Below are 18,301 nucleotides of genomic sequence, written 5' to 3'. Positions count from 1 at the left end.
CTGTATCCTTTCCCTAAAGTGCTCAAGGCTACCAAGTGGTTACACTTCACAAAAACCCCAGGCTAAATAAATGACCACAAATAGGCTTTCTCTGTTAGTGGTACTGTCTGTATCTACCATCACTTGCTTTGCATCAAACATACTGATAATAAAATGTGTTGCTTTCAAACCAGAAATGTTCTTCCTTCGAATAACCTGACACAGGGAATGTGACCATAGATGGTCCATATTACTGCACATTAAGCTTGAAATCCTTGCATTTCTAGGTCTACCCAAAAAGCATAACAGATGCAAAGGATGTACCATGATTCAATACATTTATCCTTCACCAGATGGAAAAGGTTACTCAGAACCAGAGGTGCTGTGAACTGTGCACTCAGTTGTTGTTTGGGATAAATTCACCATAAACAACAGGAGGCAAAGGATTAGAGAGATACAATGATTGATTATTGAAGGCATCCTGAGGCAGTGACCTTGACTGATGGATCCATTCATATCCAGGGACATCACAAGAACATTTTAGAGCAGCAGCGGCTCCTCCGCACTGGCTCAGAACCAGCAAGTGAAAAATAAAACAATATCTTAATATCAGAGAGGGGTTGGGCTGTGGCATGGGAGGGGGAGCTAGACTGCTATGTGCACTTTTAAGTGTGTAGGTGTGTATGGCCGGCCGTCTTGGGCCGACCAAACACACATGCCCCAAGTTTCTCCAGCCCCACTGTATTGAACAGCCAGGCTGGAGAAACCCCACAGTCTTCCTGTCCTGAGCAGAGCGCCTTTTCGGCTCGCTCAGGCCAATCCCTACACTACTCTCATATGAGAGCAGCGTGGGAATTTGAAGGGAGTTGTGATGCTTTCCCAGGGACTCCTGGGACAGAAACTACAGCGTAGGAGTCTGAGGTGGACGGCAGCATGAGGTAATTTTTATTTTTATTATTAACTCCCCCCGCCAGGTGCCCCCCCTGTGAGCTTCCCGCTGGCCCCAACTTCCCCCATCCCGTGCCCCCTCCACCCACCCCGCCGGTATTTGTTTGTGAGGGCTGTTATTGTGTGAGGGATGTTCCATAATCCTGTGACCACGCCTGGTGTAAATTACACAGGATAGAGCCACCAGGGAGAGCAGCTCCACCAGAGACACCTGCAGGAGTCACAGATTGTTCAGAATGCTCCAGAACTGATCATACAATGCCAGTTTGTAATGAATCTGTGTTACCATGGTGATAAGGTTGTTCCCTATTGATACCATGCCCTGCCTTAGTTCTGCTGGAACAGATCAATAAATCAATAACAGCAACACTTCAAACAATGATGATCCAGCAGAAGCGTTGGGGGAATTTTGTTAGCTATCTATCCACACCAACCACTATACCATAATCAGAAGCGTAACTCTAATTACGAGCCCATAAGTCATTGATACACAGTTAGCAATATCAAAGGACCTCCGATGAATCTTTGGTAGAGCTAAAAGGGACTAAATAATGAAAAATGGAATGCTATTTCTCCACGAGGACGTACCATGAAGAAATACGCTAAACATTTGTCATTATAATCATATCCAAATAACTCGATTACACTGTAATAAAGACAGTTATTTCACAATATGAATGGTCAATCACAAAATACGATACAACTAGAATGTCACAAATTGGTTCATAGTATAAAGAATAGATTCACAACAATCATCAGAGATCATTCAATAAACATCAGAATATCAGGTATAGAGGAGTGAGAGAGAGGAAAACAACAGTGAAACAACAGTTCACTTACAAGATGAAATACTAATGCACAGCGTGCAAATAGTTTGAAAGGTTAACTCCACGGCTGTTAGAGTATAGCAAAGGCAGCACCATCAGCTGATGATGTGCAAAGTCTCTTAGGAGCAGTAGGATCTGTTAGCCAGGAAATCAGGAATCAGCACGGCATGCAGCATACCACGACCGCAGGACAGGTCACCATTCTGTCGACGAGCCGAGGAGAACTTTCCCATAAGAATCTTTATAGTATGCTACTTCCTTTCTTCAGGTAAAATGTTGCTTTCTCTACTCTCTACAAACATTTGTATTGGCTAACCATGATTGTGTGGCTGTCTTCTGACAATGACCTAACTCTTATTTCTAAACACTCTTTGTCTAAAATTTGTACAACTTTCAAGAGAGGAAGAAGGAAGAACTTAGATACATTTGTATAGTAAATCTAGCAATAGTTACATTCATGCCATCTACAATTCTCGCCTAGACAGGAAAGAACTATACAGTTTTCTACATTCTAGGGAAGTATTAGATACTTTTTCATCATGGGCAGAAAGCACAGGAGCACGGTAGCACATCCTCTAACAAACATTTGCTGAGGCCTACATTTATTATAGCAAAAGAGAATTATTTCTAAAAATCTACACTAATTTCACGAAGAATAAAAGCTGTTTCTTTGTCGTCTATTTTTCTGCAGTTAGGAAGACAGAATAACAATCAGTTAGCTTTATTCTCATCATTGTTCAACTCGGAAAATCAACTTTCGTGCCTTATGCACATTTCTCATTGTTATACACTCTCGTGTTATATTAGTTGTTTTGCATATATTATTAAAATACATGCATTTGAGGGGAATTCATCCAGCAGATTTTGTATTAAAAAAGCGTGCTCCATTAATCCCCCATCTGATGGTATTCCAAACCATCACAACAACCCTTATCAGATTACTATCTGGTAACATTTTTCAGAATGCAGTTTCCATTGTTCTCATTTGTTTTATTTAACACCCTCTAAATCTTTCATTGTATTATTAGAAGCACACTTTCGATCCTCCTTTTCTATATCTTCTCTTTCCCTTTTTTTCGCTCTCCGTTTTGCATTTTGTTGTTTTATTATTGCAGCATTTATAAAGCAAAAATACCATTAGTATGCCAGTAGCAACAGCAACTATAGGTGTTAGTATTCTCCCTAATAAGCTGTTAGTAAATGTTGAAAACCAAGTACCTATAGAAGAGAAACCTTTGCTCAGTTTCTCCCAAGCACCGTCAACCTTCAGTTCTACCAAATAATCATGTAATTTAGTAATGTTGTTGATATATCCCTCTAGATCTCTACTTTTGTCAGGAATATATGTGCAACATTGTTGAATTTTCAGCATACTACAGACTCTGCCCTCTTTTGCCAATAATATATCTAGGGCAAGTCGATTTTGTAAAACCATAGTTCTCATAGCAACCATTTCTGTGTCGACCATCAAGAACCCACCAGCAGTATCCGTTGATAAACGATCAACCACTGTAGACAATTTTCTAATCTATTTAGAATCACCCCAACTGAAGGTATCAATGCTCCAAAAATATCTCCCACAATTTCTGCAGCACTCAAACCCCTTTTATACCGTGTTAGTCCTTTTTAATTGGTTCCATGATTTTTACCAACATGGTAAATGTTTGGAAAAACTATACCCATATAACAACACCCATACCAATGTGGTGGCAACCTATAGTAGACATTTTTCTAGCACACATAATAAACCCCAGGGAATACAGGATCAGTACCACCTCTTAATCCCCAACCCCCTGTTATAAGAAAAGTATGTTCACATTCACTGGAACCAACAAAATAATTCTTATAATAAGTCTTCTTCCTTAGTAAGCAAAAGTTTCCCTCTATGAGGCCAATCCAGAGTCATTGCAGCAGAAGTCTCACCCTGTTTGTAATTACCTTCTTTATGTGCCCATGGCGGTTCTCTACTGTGTAAAACGTCTACGTCTATCTTCTACTGTATTAATGAATTCTATCTCTACACTATGTAACTTACAAGTTAGATGATTTTGATGTGCATTTACTGTGTCTATTGTCTTAGTAGGATAGAAAAAGTCCCCCATGTATTCTGAATTCCTAGCACTATACACTATATTCATATTCTTTCTAATAGGAACTTCTGAAAAAATTAAGTAAAAGTTTGAATAAAAATATTGAAACATCTCCTTACCATAATATAAATTGGTTAATATACTACACGAAATTCCATATGTTAAAGACAGGTGATGGTAAGTTACCCCTTCTGACACAGACATAGGTATGCATTAATAAACATAAAATATGGTACTACAAATGTTAATACCAACCATACGAACATTGTTAACATAATACATGTAAGACAGACATTAAGACATCTTTGCCTACACATGCCCTGATTCTGTTTACCAGTCTCAGATTTAGTTCTATCCATTCTAAAAATCAAAATTAGTCAAACATTATTCACAAATTTAATCAAAAATTGCTAAGCTAAGTTGTATTAGATTCTGCCAGATTAGTTTTAGGTTGTGCACTCCACACCTTTTAGAGCCTTCAGCTCTCCTTCAGATCTTCTTCTCCAGCTTTCGGCTTTTGCTTCAGAATGTTTTCAGATTAATTTATTTTCATAAATCTCCTCTCTTCTACTATATCAATGAATTCTATCTCTACACTATATAACTTACAAGTTAGATGATTTCGATGTGCATTTACTGTGTCTATTGTCTTAGTAGAATGGAAAAAGTACCCCATGCATTCTGCATTCCTATCACTATTCACTGTATTCATATTCTTTCTAATAGGAACTTCTGAAAAAATTAAGTCAAAGTTTGAATAAAAATATCGAAACATCTCCTTACCATAAAATAAATTGGTTAATATACTACACGAAATTCCATATGTTAAAGACAGGTGATGGTAAGTTACCCCTTATGACACAGACGTAGGTAACACATAGCAATCTCTCACATCCATAGTATCCACATATTCGTACAAGAGTTTAGTGAAGACATTTAATGAGAAATCATTAATCGATTTATACATATGTAAAACACTACCAGTTAATTCTTTCATATTAGTGTCTGGAGCTTTTTTCAGATCTCTTTTAGTATTAATTGTTACATGCTCATTATTATTAGTAGTATTTACAGCATTAATAAACATAAAATATGGTACTACAAATGTTAATAACAACCATACGAACATTGTTAACATAACACATGCAAGACAGACATTAAGACATCTTTGCCTACACATGCCCTGATTCTGTTTACCAGTCTCAGATTTAGTTCTATCCAGTCTAAAAATCAAAAATTAGTCAAAAATTATTCACAAATTTAATCAAAAATTGCTAAGTTAAATTGTATTAGATTCTGCTACATTCGTTTTAGGTTGTGCACCCCACACCTTTTAGAGCTTTCAGCTCTCCTTCAGCTCTTCTTCTTCAGCTTTTGCTTCAGAACGTTTTCAAATTCATTTATTTTCATAAATCTCCTCTCTCTTTTTCTGCAACCTTTCTAAAAGAAAACCAGTTCATCTAGGGTGGCTTGTAAGAACAACTGCTTTGTGAACAAAATTAAAGAAATTATTTTTCCCAATCATTTGTTGAAGTAGTCACCACTTATGTCCATTCAGGTGCTCTGTATTTCTTATTTGTTATTTCAATTCTCTTTGTTCTTCTCACTTGCTCTTTTTCTACTGTTTCACTTTTTTCAGATTAGGTAGATATTTCAATGACTGTTTCGGGAACTTTTGTATTCACACAGTATTTTATTCTTTTTACTCCTTTTGGCCACTTGTCTCCCTTTTTTGTTCTTTTTTCCATTCTCATTGTCAATATCACTTGCAATTAATTCTGTGCTCTCTCTTGATGAATCTCTTTTTCACTTAACTTTATTACTGTTCACAGAGATTATTTAATTTTCAGCAGTAACAATCACAGCATCATTTTCGTCAGTCCCGGTATCTTGTGCCCACTCTACTCTATTTTAATCTCGCCTTGAATGCTGTTTCATTCTCGTCTTTCTTCTTCAGCAAGTCCTTCACTTTCAAGTGGACTTGGGACTCTTCTGGTGTGGCTTGCATGAATCTATTTTGGCAAGCTTCCACACTTAACCGCTGTTGTTGTCACCAGTATCAGGTGATAGAGACCATGCCATCGTGGTTCAAGGCAGGGCTTCCTCACATGCTTTTTCACAAGCACCCAGTCCCCAGGACACAGATCATGTCCTTGTTCTTGCTGTGTTGTTGTTGCAACTTCTCCAACCTAGTGAGACACAGAACGTACAACATCAGCCAATCCTTTGCAATAATCCACTAACAAATCATCAGTAATGTTCATTAGTTGATTTGCTGGGACTGTCGGCTGTCTCATAGCCCTGCCCATCACAATTTCATGTGGGGACAGTCCTGTTCTTTTGTCAGGGATACTTCTTAGACTCATCAACACCAATGGCAATGCATCAGGCCATTTCAGTGTTGTGGGTGCACAAACCTTAGCCAATCTAGATTGTATTGTGCCATTCATCTGCTCAATCACACCTGAAGCCTCAGGTCTGTAGCCACAGTGCAACTTCTGTTCAATTTGTATCGCTGCACAAATCATCTGAATTATTTCATTGTTAAAGTGTGTTCCCCCATCTGATTCCAAAGAGACTGGGAAACCGAACCTAGGTATTATCTCTCCAAGAAGCAATTTAGCAACTGTTAGGCTGTCATTACATATTGTTAGATATGCTTCAACCCAACAAGAAAACAGGCAAACAATCACAAGAACATATTTTAGTCCCTGGCAAGGAGGCATCTCAATAAAATCGATCTGCATATGGGTAAATGGACCTGCAGATTTTCCAATTTGTTCCATACTAACTACTGTTTTCTCCCTGCCTTCTGTTGCTGACACACTGCACATCTTTGACAGAGACTTTCTGAAATAACCGTGAATTTGGGGTTAAACCATGTTTGACGAAACAATCTAATCATCACATCTCTACCTATGTGTGTTGGACCATGGTAGACCCTTGTCATCTGTGATAACAGACTATCTGGCATTACTGGTCTTCCGTCCGTATAAATCCACACTTCATCCTCTGATCTGCGTGTACATCCTGATTTGATCCACCCATTTTTCTCTGAGTCGCTTGCTTCTTCCTGTAATTCTCTCAACTCATCCCATGTTTTAACAGATGAGAACATCAACCTGCATTCTGTTTGGCCAATTTGATCAATTTGTTGGTCCATGTTAATCGAATATGTATTTAAAGCACAAAATCGTGTAATCATGTCAGCTTATCAGTTTGCTAGTGTGACATATTCACAATCAGAGCGATGTGCTGAACATTTCACCACCCCAATTTGTGCCGGCAAGTGTAGTGCCATCAGTAGATCTTTTACACACTCTCCGTTTCTGATTGGCGAACTAGGAGAGGTCAAATATCCACGCTGGGACCACGACTGCCTAAAATCATGGACCACCCGAAGCCATACTGGCTGTCAGTATATATTATGACTTTCAATTGTCTCGCTAAACAACATGCTCTACTAAGAGCCACCCACTCAGCCACTTGTGCAGAACTCACTCCTTTCAACCATGATGCTTCAATCACATATGCCACTGTGCAGATTGCCAATGCAGTCTGTAAGCTTCCTTCTGAATCTCTCAAACATGATCCATTTACAAACAATACAACATCAGATTCAGTCAGTGGAGGTTCTTTGATATCAGGCTTTGGTTCGGTACACAACTCAGCCACATACAGACAATCATGATCAACTTCATCCATGACCACTTCACAGCCTGGTGTTGGTAATAACATAGTTGGATTTAAAGTCGTACATCTTGCCGTTGTTACATTCAAAGCACCCAGTATCACTTGTTCATATTTTATTAACCGACTACTTGTAAGGTGCTGTGTGTGAGCTCGATTTAACAAAATCTCAACTTAATGTGGCACATACAATTTCAAAGCATGTCCCCTTACAATCGACTCACTATGCTCAAGACTCACACAAGTAGCATCAACTGCTTTTAGACATCCTGGTAATGCTGCAGCCACCGGACCCAATGTGGCAGAAAAATATGCCACTGGCCTTCGTGCTGATCTGTGAGTTTGTGTTAGAACTAACAGTGCACAACCATCACGTTCATTGCAGAACAATTCAAACTCTTTATCAAAATCTGGCATTCCTAATACTGGTGCTCGACACAAACTCTCGCAACTCCTGAAATGTTTTCATGCCTTCGACAACAAGATGTATTGGATCTGTAACATCTTTATGCATCATTCTCTGTAATGGCTTGGACCTCAGCGAAAAATTCATAATCCACTGCCTGCAATATCCATCCATTCCCAAAAACATCCGTACTTCTTTCTGTGTTTTTGGTGGATTCATTCGCATAATAGCATTGATCCGATCTTGAGAGACTTTCTGAATTCCCTTTTCAATTACATGACCTAGATATAGAACATCTTTCTTACAAAATTGTAATTTCGCTGGTGACACTTTATGCCCACCTACTGCCAAAGGGTTCAATAGAGCAATTGTATCTGTCACACAGTCTTCTCTTGTTTTCGATGCTACCAAAAGGTCATAGATATATTGGACAAGAACTGAGTCTTTAGGCATTAGCAATGACTCCATGCATTTCTTCAATATCTGATTGAAGATTGAGGGGCTTTCTGTGTACCCTTGAGGAACTCGGTACCATGCCAAAACATGGTTTCCGAACCGGAACGAAAATAAATATTGGTTATCCGGATGTAAGGGTATAGAGAAAAATGTAGATAAATCAGATGCATAATCAAAGTCTACAAATGCAGGTAACAAATTCACTTCCTAACAGATTACCTGTACTTGTGTCACACACAACAAATGTATGTAATTCTTGAAAATTGCCAATTTTAACTTTTATTGGTCTTGTTACTGGTCTTTTAATTAACTTATTTGAGACTCTTACAACTTGGATACTTTCTCCCAAGAGGGGCAGTTTTGGAATTTCCATGGTTCTAACAATGGAACGGGTAGCATCAGTATCTACAAGGAATGTAATGGCATTACCATTAAACTCGCCATTCACATAGTGCCCTGACTGATCTACCTCTAGAGATGCGCCAAGAACGCACTCTTCCTCCCCCCTCAGGCACCATCATTGGGCTGTATCTGAATCATTCTCTTCCATCTGCATTAAGTATTGTGAAGCCACCTGCACACTTGAACCCATTTGACCTGTAGTGAAGATCGTTATCTACATATGTACAATGCTAAGTTAGCATAACCGCGTTAGATGTTAGAATGCCATCTTGCCGCTTTTGCTGCTTTTGCACACGACACTGTAGTCACATGTTATTCAATTGTGAAATGCTTACTCGACTTTGCTTCACATGAGAACTGTCTGTTGTTAACATCCCAAACAGTGAGCAGCGACCTTGGTCTGTACACAGTGTAAAAGAAACAGTCTGGGTCGCTAGACGGTGCATGTTGTTGAGTTCAGGTTGATCGGCCCACTAGTTTAGCCATAACACGCACGCAGCTGCAAATACCTGAAAGTCGAGTGCTTTTAATATTGCAGTGTTACATGTTTTCATTACATTCGGAAGAAGAGCGTTCCTTGGAGCAGAGCATAGCTGATCCTGTGATGTGAACTCTCTGAGCTGATCTTTACGGTATGGGGTTCCCCATTCAAGCCTAGAGACCTTTTATTAGTCTAATAATACTATTAGTGTGTTAGAGAAAGGAAGGTGGCTTAGATCCACTGTCATTTTAGTATGATTGCTCCTTTCATTTTCTATGGTATTGTAACTATGCTGATGGTTTTGATTTTAATCGTTTGTCTGCTTATGTTAGCCAAACTGCTGCATCTTAGGACACGAGGTTTATAAAATAAACTCTTTAAACTTTTACCGTGTCTCTATTTATTCTGTTGTGGACTGGTACGAGAATAATTACGAAAAGGTATTTCTGATTCCCACCATTCCTGAGAAATATACTAAGTCGCTTGTTCTGGGTTGTCTATACATTGGGACCGCCGAGCTAAACCTCGGATAACGAATGGGACACTGATGCTGGCCGGATGAGGGGTTCTGGGTTCTGAGGTGAGTTTTTGGTACACCGCAATTCACTGAGGGCCTGGGTTCCTGCGCATAGTTCTGCGCATAAGCAGAATCCCTGCAACAGACCATTGTCATGAGAACCCACATTTGTACTGTATTTTTGCACTTGACCATTCACATCCTGATTTGGCATAGGAGCTTGTGGTATTTGTAAACCCTGTCCTCTATTTGTTACCTGCATGTGTGGACTTTGATTATGCATCTGATTCATCTGTGTTCTATTCATCTGAGTCTGATTCGTCTGCACCTGATAATCCTGATTCTAAACCTGATAACTTTGATTTTGTATTCGCATTTGGTCACTATTTCCTCCCTGTCCTGAATTATTCACCAGACTCTTACACTCGCGACGCCAATGTCCATATTTTCTGCAATTATAACAAGGAAACCTCTTTTTCAATTCCTCTTTATCTCTGAAATTACCTCTATCTCTCCCTTGACCCATCGGGATAATTTGCGTCACCGTATTGCCATTTGTAACTACAGCTTTCATTCCAGTAGTAGTCTGACCAATATTCTGAAAGTCATCTGGTGAATCAACACTCAGGTATCCTTCTTTCTTTGCTGCTTTCATCTGAGCAAACATTAATTTTTCTTTCAATTTCTTGTGTCTCATTTCTATGTCATCTCCGTAATACTTTGCATAACGAAGTGTTTTGTCAACTGATTTACTCTGCCAACAAATCAAATGCTGAATCATAGCACTTATCTCTGGTCTCAATCTATACACAAACCTATACACAAAGTGTCCCATATCTTTCAATGTGATATTTTCTATACCACTGTATTGTTTAAATACTTGAAGATGCCACTCATCATATGCATGCACTGATTCCTTTAATTCTTGAGTAGTTCTGTCTATTTTCACCCAATCTGTTTCCTTTGGAGAAAACTTTCTCTTTCAAATATGTAATGCTCTGATTATATTTCTTCATGACGTCTTCCGAAGGTGCTCATGTTTTTGGATCTCTTGGATACTCTCTTTTCAGCCAATCTACAGCAATTTTACACTCAATCGACAAGTCTGCTGGGACTACAATATCATATAGACCTTCCAAATCAACCCACAGAACCTTTGAAACCTTCATGAATCTTTCCACTTGTCTATACCACTCAACAGGCTTTTCTCTCAACCTGGGAAAATCATTCGTAAATGACAATATGCCATGTCTTGACCAAGGAACGTGTACAAAACCACCTCCTGGTACCTCTCTCATTGGGTATGCTGTAACCAAATCTTCTGGTACTGACTTTTTTCTGCTTCTTTTACATGATACAATGCAGCTTTTGTTGACACACTTGCTTCATCCTTCTTTTTTGCCCATCATCCTTTCCATCCATCCAACTATACCCAACGTCTTAATGTGGAAATCAGTTCTTTAATCTGTAATCGTCTCCCTGATATATTCATATTCTGTAAATCCTTGTCTGTGAAATCTAACCTATATGTCTTTTGTAAAGCTTTAGACTTTTCAATGTCAACTCCATACATTTGTGCAACTTCATCAAATGTCTCATGCATGCTTCTCTCTTTTCTCGTAATATTTTTACACAAGAATAACAACTCATCTTCTTGATATTTACAAAATCTTTCTGGACTAATTGTAGCTGCAATCATCTCCTCCAAATCTCCTTTCAATGTATTCACTTCTATGCATGCGTTATCATTTCAACTACTACAACCAGGAGCTATCTCTCTAATCCAATCATCTAATTCTTCTGGTGATGGCCGTAAAGATCTCTGTACATTTTAATTTCTATCACTCCTTAACCTATTAGGTGTCTGGGTATTCATTCTCCTTTCTACTTGCATCAATCTCTTAGGGTCATGATGTATAACTCATTTTGGTCATTCTTCTCTGAAACATCAATCAATTGTTCACCTTGATCTGTATCTACATTTACATTCATACCACTATTTCATTCATTCGTACCTCTATTGTCTGTGTGATAATTTTCATTACTCTTTCCTGGAACTGTTAAAGCATGGACTGGGGTAAGTCCTTGCTCACTATACATTGGAACCATATGACCAATTGTCACTGGAACTGACAAAACTTCTGCATTCGTTATTGGTTTCATTCTTACTACTTCTCTTTTTACATTTTGAATCTGACTCACAACTTCAGGTGATCTATTTATATGTTCTTCAAGATGAATTAAAGGAGCACTTGGTGAAATGCTTGTTGCACTTGCAATCGTATTTGTATTAATCTGTTCCTTATGATATGGTGGGGGTCTGTTCATCAATAATTCATTATGAAAATCCTCATCAATCTCATCTATATCCACTAAGTCTGTATTTTCCTCTTGTGGTGCTATATTATTCTTTTTCTATTTGGATTTTCCCCCATCACTCATTTCAACTTCTTTAACTGGAGACATTTTAGTACCTTCAACAATATCCCTTCTCCACATTTTCTTACAAGCATCCCATTTTGCTTCAGAATACCTACTCACTGTATTCTTGTATTTATTTTGGTCTGCCCCCCCTCTCTCTTGTATGCTTCGTATTCCCAGTCTTCTAAAGCCACATACTGCATCGGAATTGGGTTTGGACTCAAACTATTCCTTCAAAATCTCAAATTCTCTAGAATCCGGGTATTAAAGGTACCATATTCTGGAGATGCCAAATTACCATCCTGTTCTGTATATTTCATCCAATTTTCCAACCAAGTACAAGTATGGTATCCCCTTTCTATTGCCATAAATGATGCAGGCATACCTTCAGGAGCTATAGAAACTCCTTCTCTAATCACTATCGGCTGATCTTTGCTAAACAATGTTTTCAGCAATTTAATTGTCTTCATGATTTTCTTCTTAACCCTGTAAAGTTCGTATTGGTAAATAAATCTACAAACTCCCTTCGGTGTTATGTTTCTCTGCTTCCAATCAAAGTTATTTCACGCTGTCCAATATCAGCGCGACTCACACCAACTAACCTATAGCAGCACGGCACGTTTGGTGACGTATTCTCACCACTGACTAATACCAGCGCAGCTTTTTGTTATGTCAGTATCACTCCTTCTACTGACCCTCCCTTTACAAAATCAGCATCCATGTCTTTTGAAGTCTTTAACGCACAATTACGAACTACATAAAAACAGCTTGTCTGCTCCACTAAAAGAAATCCGAAAGTATTTTCATGCACTCTAAAAAAATTCTACACTCCAGCACAATCTCGACCAGCGTGATTATGCCCTCTTACAAGTGGAAAATGTTCAGGACTTCCCCAGTTGCGCTTCTGAAATGACCCAAATAAACCTCCACCACTTCATTCAACTAAGTTCCCTGTATAGTAACTTTCAGTTCGACCACCGCCTAGTACAGCATCAAGAGCAGACAATGCACATAAAGCTTAGTGTATGCCACACTAAGACAGCTCTTAGGCTTATCACAGGAACTCAGGTCAATGACGGACCCGCCAATTCCATTGAGATTCAACAAACCTCAGCATACATAAAGGTACAAACTCACATATATCATAGACTGTTTAAATCTGTCATGTTTCTAAACTCAGTCTCTAAACTCCGTCTCTTTATTACCTAGTATTTTAGTCTAAACAAACCATCTGAGGCAACTACCAAAAACTGATCCAGCGGAAGCGTTGGGGGATTTTTGTTAGCTATCTATCCACACCAACCACTATACCATAATCAGAAGCGTAACTCTAATGACGGGCCGATAAGTCATTGTCAGACAGTTAGCAATATCAAAGGTCCTCCGATGAATCTTATCTTTGGTAGAGCTAAAAGGGACTAAATAATGAAAGACGGAATGCTATTTCTCCACAAGAACCTACAGTGAAGAAATACGCTAAACATGTCATTATAATCATATCCAAATAACATAATAAAGACAGACACTATTCTTTTTCTTAGTTTTCTTGTTATTTCATAATATGAATGGTCAAACACAAAGTACGATACAACTAGAATGTCAAAAATTGGTTCATAGTATAGAGAATAGATTCACAACAATCATCAAAGATAAGTCAATAAACATCAGAATATCAGGTATAGACGAGTTAGAGAGAGTAAAACAACAATGAAACAACAGTTCACTTACAAGAGGAAATACTAATGCACAGCGTGCAAATAGTTTGAAAGGCTAACTCCACGGCCGTTAGAGTATAGTAAAGGCAGCAACACCAGCCGATGATGTGCAAAGTCTCCAGGTAAGTCTCTTAGGAGCAGTCGGATCTGTTAGCCAGAGAATCAGGAATCAGCACGGCATGCAGCATACCACGAACGCAGGACAGTTCACCATTCTGTGAAGGAGCCGAGGAGCACTTTCCCACAGGATTCTTTATAGTATGCTTCTTCCTTTCTTCAGCTGAAATGTTGCTTTCTCTACGTTCTACAAATATTTTCATTGGCTAAACACCATGGTGTGGCTGTCTTCTGTCAATACCTAACTCTTATTTCTAAATACGCTTTGTCTAAACTTTTTACCACTTTTCAGAGAGGAAGAAGGAAGAACCTCGATACATTTGTATAGTAAATTTAGCAATAGTTACATTCATGCCATCTAGAATTCTCGCCTAGACAGGAAAGAACTATACAGTTTTCTGTATTCTAAGGAAGTATTCGTTACTTTTTCATCAAGGGCAGAAAGCACAGGAGCATGGTACCACATCCCCTAACAAACATTCGCTGAGGCCTACATTTATTTTAGCAAAAGAGAGAATTATTTCTAAAAACCTCCACTACTTTCATGAAGAATAAAAGCTGTTTCTTTGTCCTTTAGTTTATTGCAGTTAGGAAGACAGAATAACAATCAGTTAGCTTTATTCTCATCATTGTTCAACTAAGAAAATCAACTTTCGTGCCTTAGGCACATTTCTCATTGTTATACACTCTTGTGTTATATTAGTAGTTTTAGGTATATGATTAAAATTCATGCATTTTAGGGGAATTCATCAAGCAGATTTTGTATTAAAAAATCGTGCTCCATCAATGATATGGAGTTCTCTGTTTTTTCCATACTCATTAAAGTTTTCATTGCACTATCTTTATAGCCCTTCTGGCAAGAAGAACATGTCTTTCCCTGTCCCAGACACCATAACAGAATGGAAGGCCAACTGCTTCTGCATGGCAAGCGATGGATTTGGCGTCTCTCAAGTTACCTCCCTCAAGACCTTCAAGCCTTTCTTTGTGGATCTGACAATGCCTTACTCTGTCGTCCGAGGAGAGTCTTTTTCCTTGAAGGCCAGTGTCTTCAACTACCTGAAGGACTGCATTGCGGTAAGAGTGTTCTTGCATCTCACTATCTCAGACAATTACTGTCTTCTGTTTTAATATCTGTAGGCGGCAGGTAGATCACTGGTGGCTTATATCTCTCTGAAATATGAACTTTGATTGATTTGCAGGCTATTAAATTAATAATTTCTGAGAGTTTTTTTAGTAATATCCTCATTTGGTAGAAATGGGGATTATCCACAAGAAGAGGTTTGGAGATGACTGCATTCACAGATGTAGTATGTGAACCTCACTTTTGAGACCTCACTGGGCCTGAAAAGGTGAAGAGGGAATAAAACCCACCAAAAGATGGTTTATTTACCGAAAGACTGTCTCCCAAAGACAAGAGAAACAGAACAAAAAGAGGACCAAAAAGATAACCAGTAACTAAAGAACGAGTAATGTTTACCAGAATATATGGGACCAGAGATGAATGTGATGCAAGGATTGAATATCTGATCCCCTCTCTACCGGGTACATTTTTGGGCATTTCCCTGGACAACAGTCCACACTGAAACATGCTTGTTGCAGAGTAGCAAAGGAATGACACTACACTGATCAGGACCACAACTCAGTCATTGCATTCTTGTCTGGCGCGTGTAGAATTCTGGATGAAGCATGGATGGCTTTCAGGGGGGATTTATTAATTGATTGAGGGGTATGGTTTGTGGGGGTACTGGGGGGGTTTGCGGGTCCACTGGCAGTGCCTCGGACTATTACTGGCCTAAGGGTATGACATTTGCTGTATACTGTACTAGCAGCACTCAGCTGACCCACTGCTATGTGTATTGTCTTATTACATGGAAAGCTATATTTTTTTAATAAAAATATGTTTAAAAACGAATTCTGGATGAAGAACAACTCACCTGGCTTCTTAGTGGACTCCAAGATTTCTATGAAGCCTCAGGTGGTGAAGGTGTCAGCGGCCTGCTTCGCCACCTTGAAATGGCTTCGGAAATTCATCTGGATTCCTCCTATATCAGCTCAAAGAAAGGTTCTCCAGGCACTCATTCTGTCCCACCTGGATTATGGTAACATTCTGTATCTGTGGGTTGATAAATCCTCTGTAAAACGCATGCAGGAGGTGCCAAATGCCAAATTATGCTTTGGCCACTCCATAAGCTGCACTGGCTGAGGGGGGAGAAACACATCCAGTTAAAGGCTGTTTGTTACGTTTGTAAAGCAGGGGCTAAGGTTGCCCCTCAACATATCATCAGCCTGATAAAATTGCATAAACCTGTGCGTCTTCTGCCCTCTAGCAGCCCCTCTCTGTGTACAGCTCGAAGGATTAAACAAACCCACATAGGAGGTTGCTCTTTTGTGTATCTCAGCCTAAAACTCTGGAACGCTGTACCGGAACATCTGAGATTCTGCCCTTCATTGACCATCTTTAGTAAACAATTAAAGACTTGTCTGTTCTGAGCCAGCTGGGCCGAGAGCACTCTTGCCTGTTGTTCAAAGTGTTTGGAAATCCCGAGTGGGTAGCTGTTGCACTATATAACATTCTTAATCAAATCTAATCTTAGTGCCAAAATAGGTTTTGTGAATAACTTCAGCCTTCATTCACTTTTGCCTTAAAATATCAGGGCTAGAAACCTAATATACTAGTGACATAAAGTCCTACTTTGACCCTACAGTGAGCTGAATCATGGCTGAAGGCGAAAGCTTCTGCATTGTACAGAGGTAGGATGGCATGGCTGAATCTTGGGCAGACAATATTTAAGTTTACACCAATACGCAAAAGACCACAGCAAGCCAAAGATACAAAGCATTTAATTGGTCTACTTGGAGCCAAACTATCTCATTGACCACACCTTGCCTGATTGTAGAACCAGCAAGCAATGCTCACTGATGTTCCTTAAGAATATTACAGCAATGAAATATCCAAAATGGTCTGCTGCTTGTTGAAGAGATATTGGGAGGTGATGGGCAGGACCATATAGGAAGAACCGTAATGCACCATCATCCTCAACCCATGCATATCATCACCAAACATATTACATGAACTTGATATAAATTGATATATAAAATACTCCACGGTCAAGGCCTGAAAATATAAAAAACACATAGGGCAGCTGAGGTCTCACAACCATAGAGGGTGGCCCAGGCCCCAAGCATAGCTAAATGGAGAGTGGAACTTAGCCTCTGCAGAATCTTGGAGATACAAATTTAGGAACTAGGAGGTAGTCCCCTTAAGCACAATAAAAGGGAGTATCAAAAACGTATTAGGTGGCCTGCATGGGATGGGATATCCCTGCATTCAATATGTCATACCATAAGGCATTGTCATTCACTGGCACTGACCTTTCCCACCCCTCAGAAAAAAATGGAGCCCATGCTTAATCAGAGCCCCCCCATTTCTAAATGCCTGCATTTCCAGCACCAGGGCATCAGGTCATAATTGTTAAAAATAACAGAGAAAGTTCTAGGAGAAGGAGTGCTGTTGTGTTTGTGTTGCGGAGAGAAGTTTCATTACCTGCTCTCCGAATGTTGGTTGCAGATTGTGGCGACCCTCGTCGAATCTCAAGACTTTGAAGAGGAACCATGCGTGGACTGCTCCTACTCCAGTTGTCTGTGTGAAAATGACGTCAAAACCTTCTCCTGGAACATAAAACCCACAACACTTGGTGAGTAGAACCCATAACGGTGTGCGGAATTCAAGTTATTTTATTTGCATAACTAAGACATTTCAGGAAAATGATATTAAATTATGCGTATTTACGTAATAGGCAAATCCATCATTTTGCACTATATTTTAGCACAACATGTATCCTTGTGTAAAGTTTTGGTGCAAGGACACTTTTGAACAAAGCACAATGGAACAACAGCCACTCATGTTCTGCTGTTCATATGCATTTGCTAATTTTTATTGGGAATGGCACATAAGTATGCAAAGTGGGATAATACCGTATTTTCGGGAAGTATGTGTAACAAGCAAAATGCAAAATTCCCAACATTATGTTAGTGTAATTAAAATTTCGCCCAGGCCATGAGGCATAGAAACCCAGCTCTCTCAAATTTTCCACCTTCACTTCAGGTACAAAAAGCTTGTTCAGCACAAAAAAAATGGTTCAGCTTCCTCTCCTCCTCCAAAAAATTGCTTTCCAAGTTATTTTCCATAACCACATAAATCCAGCATGGAGGTTGTGAGCCAGTTCCCAGGGTTAGCATATCTGGGTCAATT

The 18,301-nt window shown here is 39.2% G+C and overlaps 1 protein-coding gene across 1 annotated transcript in view; it reads left to right on the top strand.

The window, feature by feature from the left end:
* The window catches only part of LOC146812891 (alpha-2-macroglobulin-like protein 1), a 216,427-nt gene that overhangs the window by 126,131 nt on the left and 71,995 nt on the right, over window positions 1-18,301 (top strand). The window contains exons 13-14 of the mRNA XM_085615221.1: window positions 14,898-15,123; window positions 17,618-17,744. Of these exons, the coding sequence (XP_085471347.1) occupies window positions 14,898-15,123; window positions 17,618-17,744 (353 nt within the window). The remainder of the gene's footprint in view (window positions 1-14,897; window positions 15,124-17,617; window positions 17,745-18,301) is intronic.

Source organism: Triturus cristatus, chromosome 7 (assembly GCF_964204655.1).
Source record: "Triturus cristatus chromosome 7, aTriCri1.1, whole genome shotgun sequence".
NCBI classification, from domain to species: Eukaryota; Metazoa; Chordata; class Amphibia; order Caudata; family Salamandridae; genus Triturus; species Triturus cristatus.
Note: the sequence above shows the minus strand (reverse complement) of the source record. Positions and strands in the feature narration are given on the sequence as shown.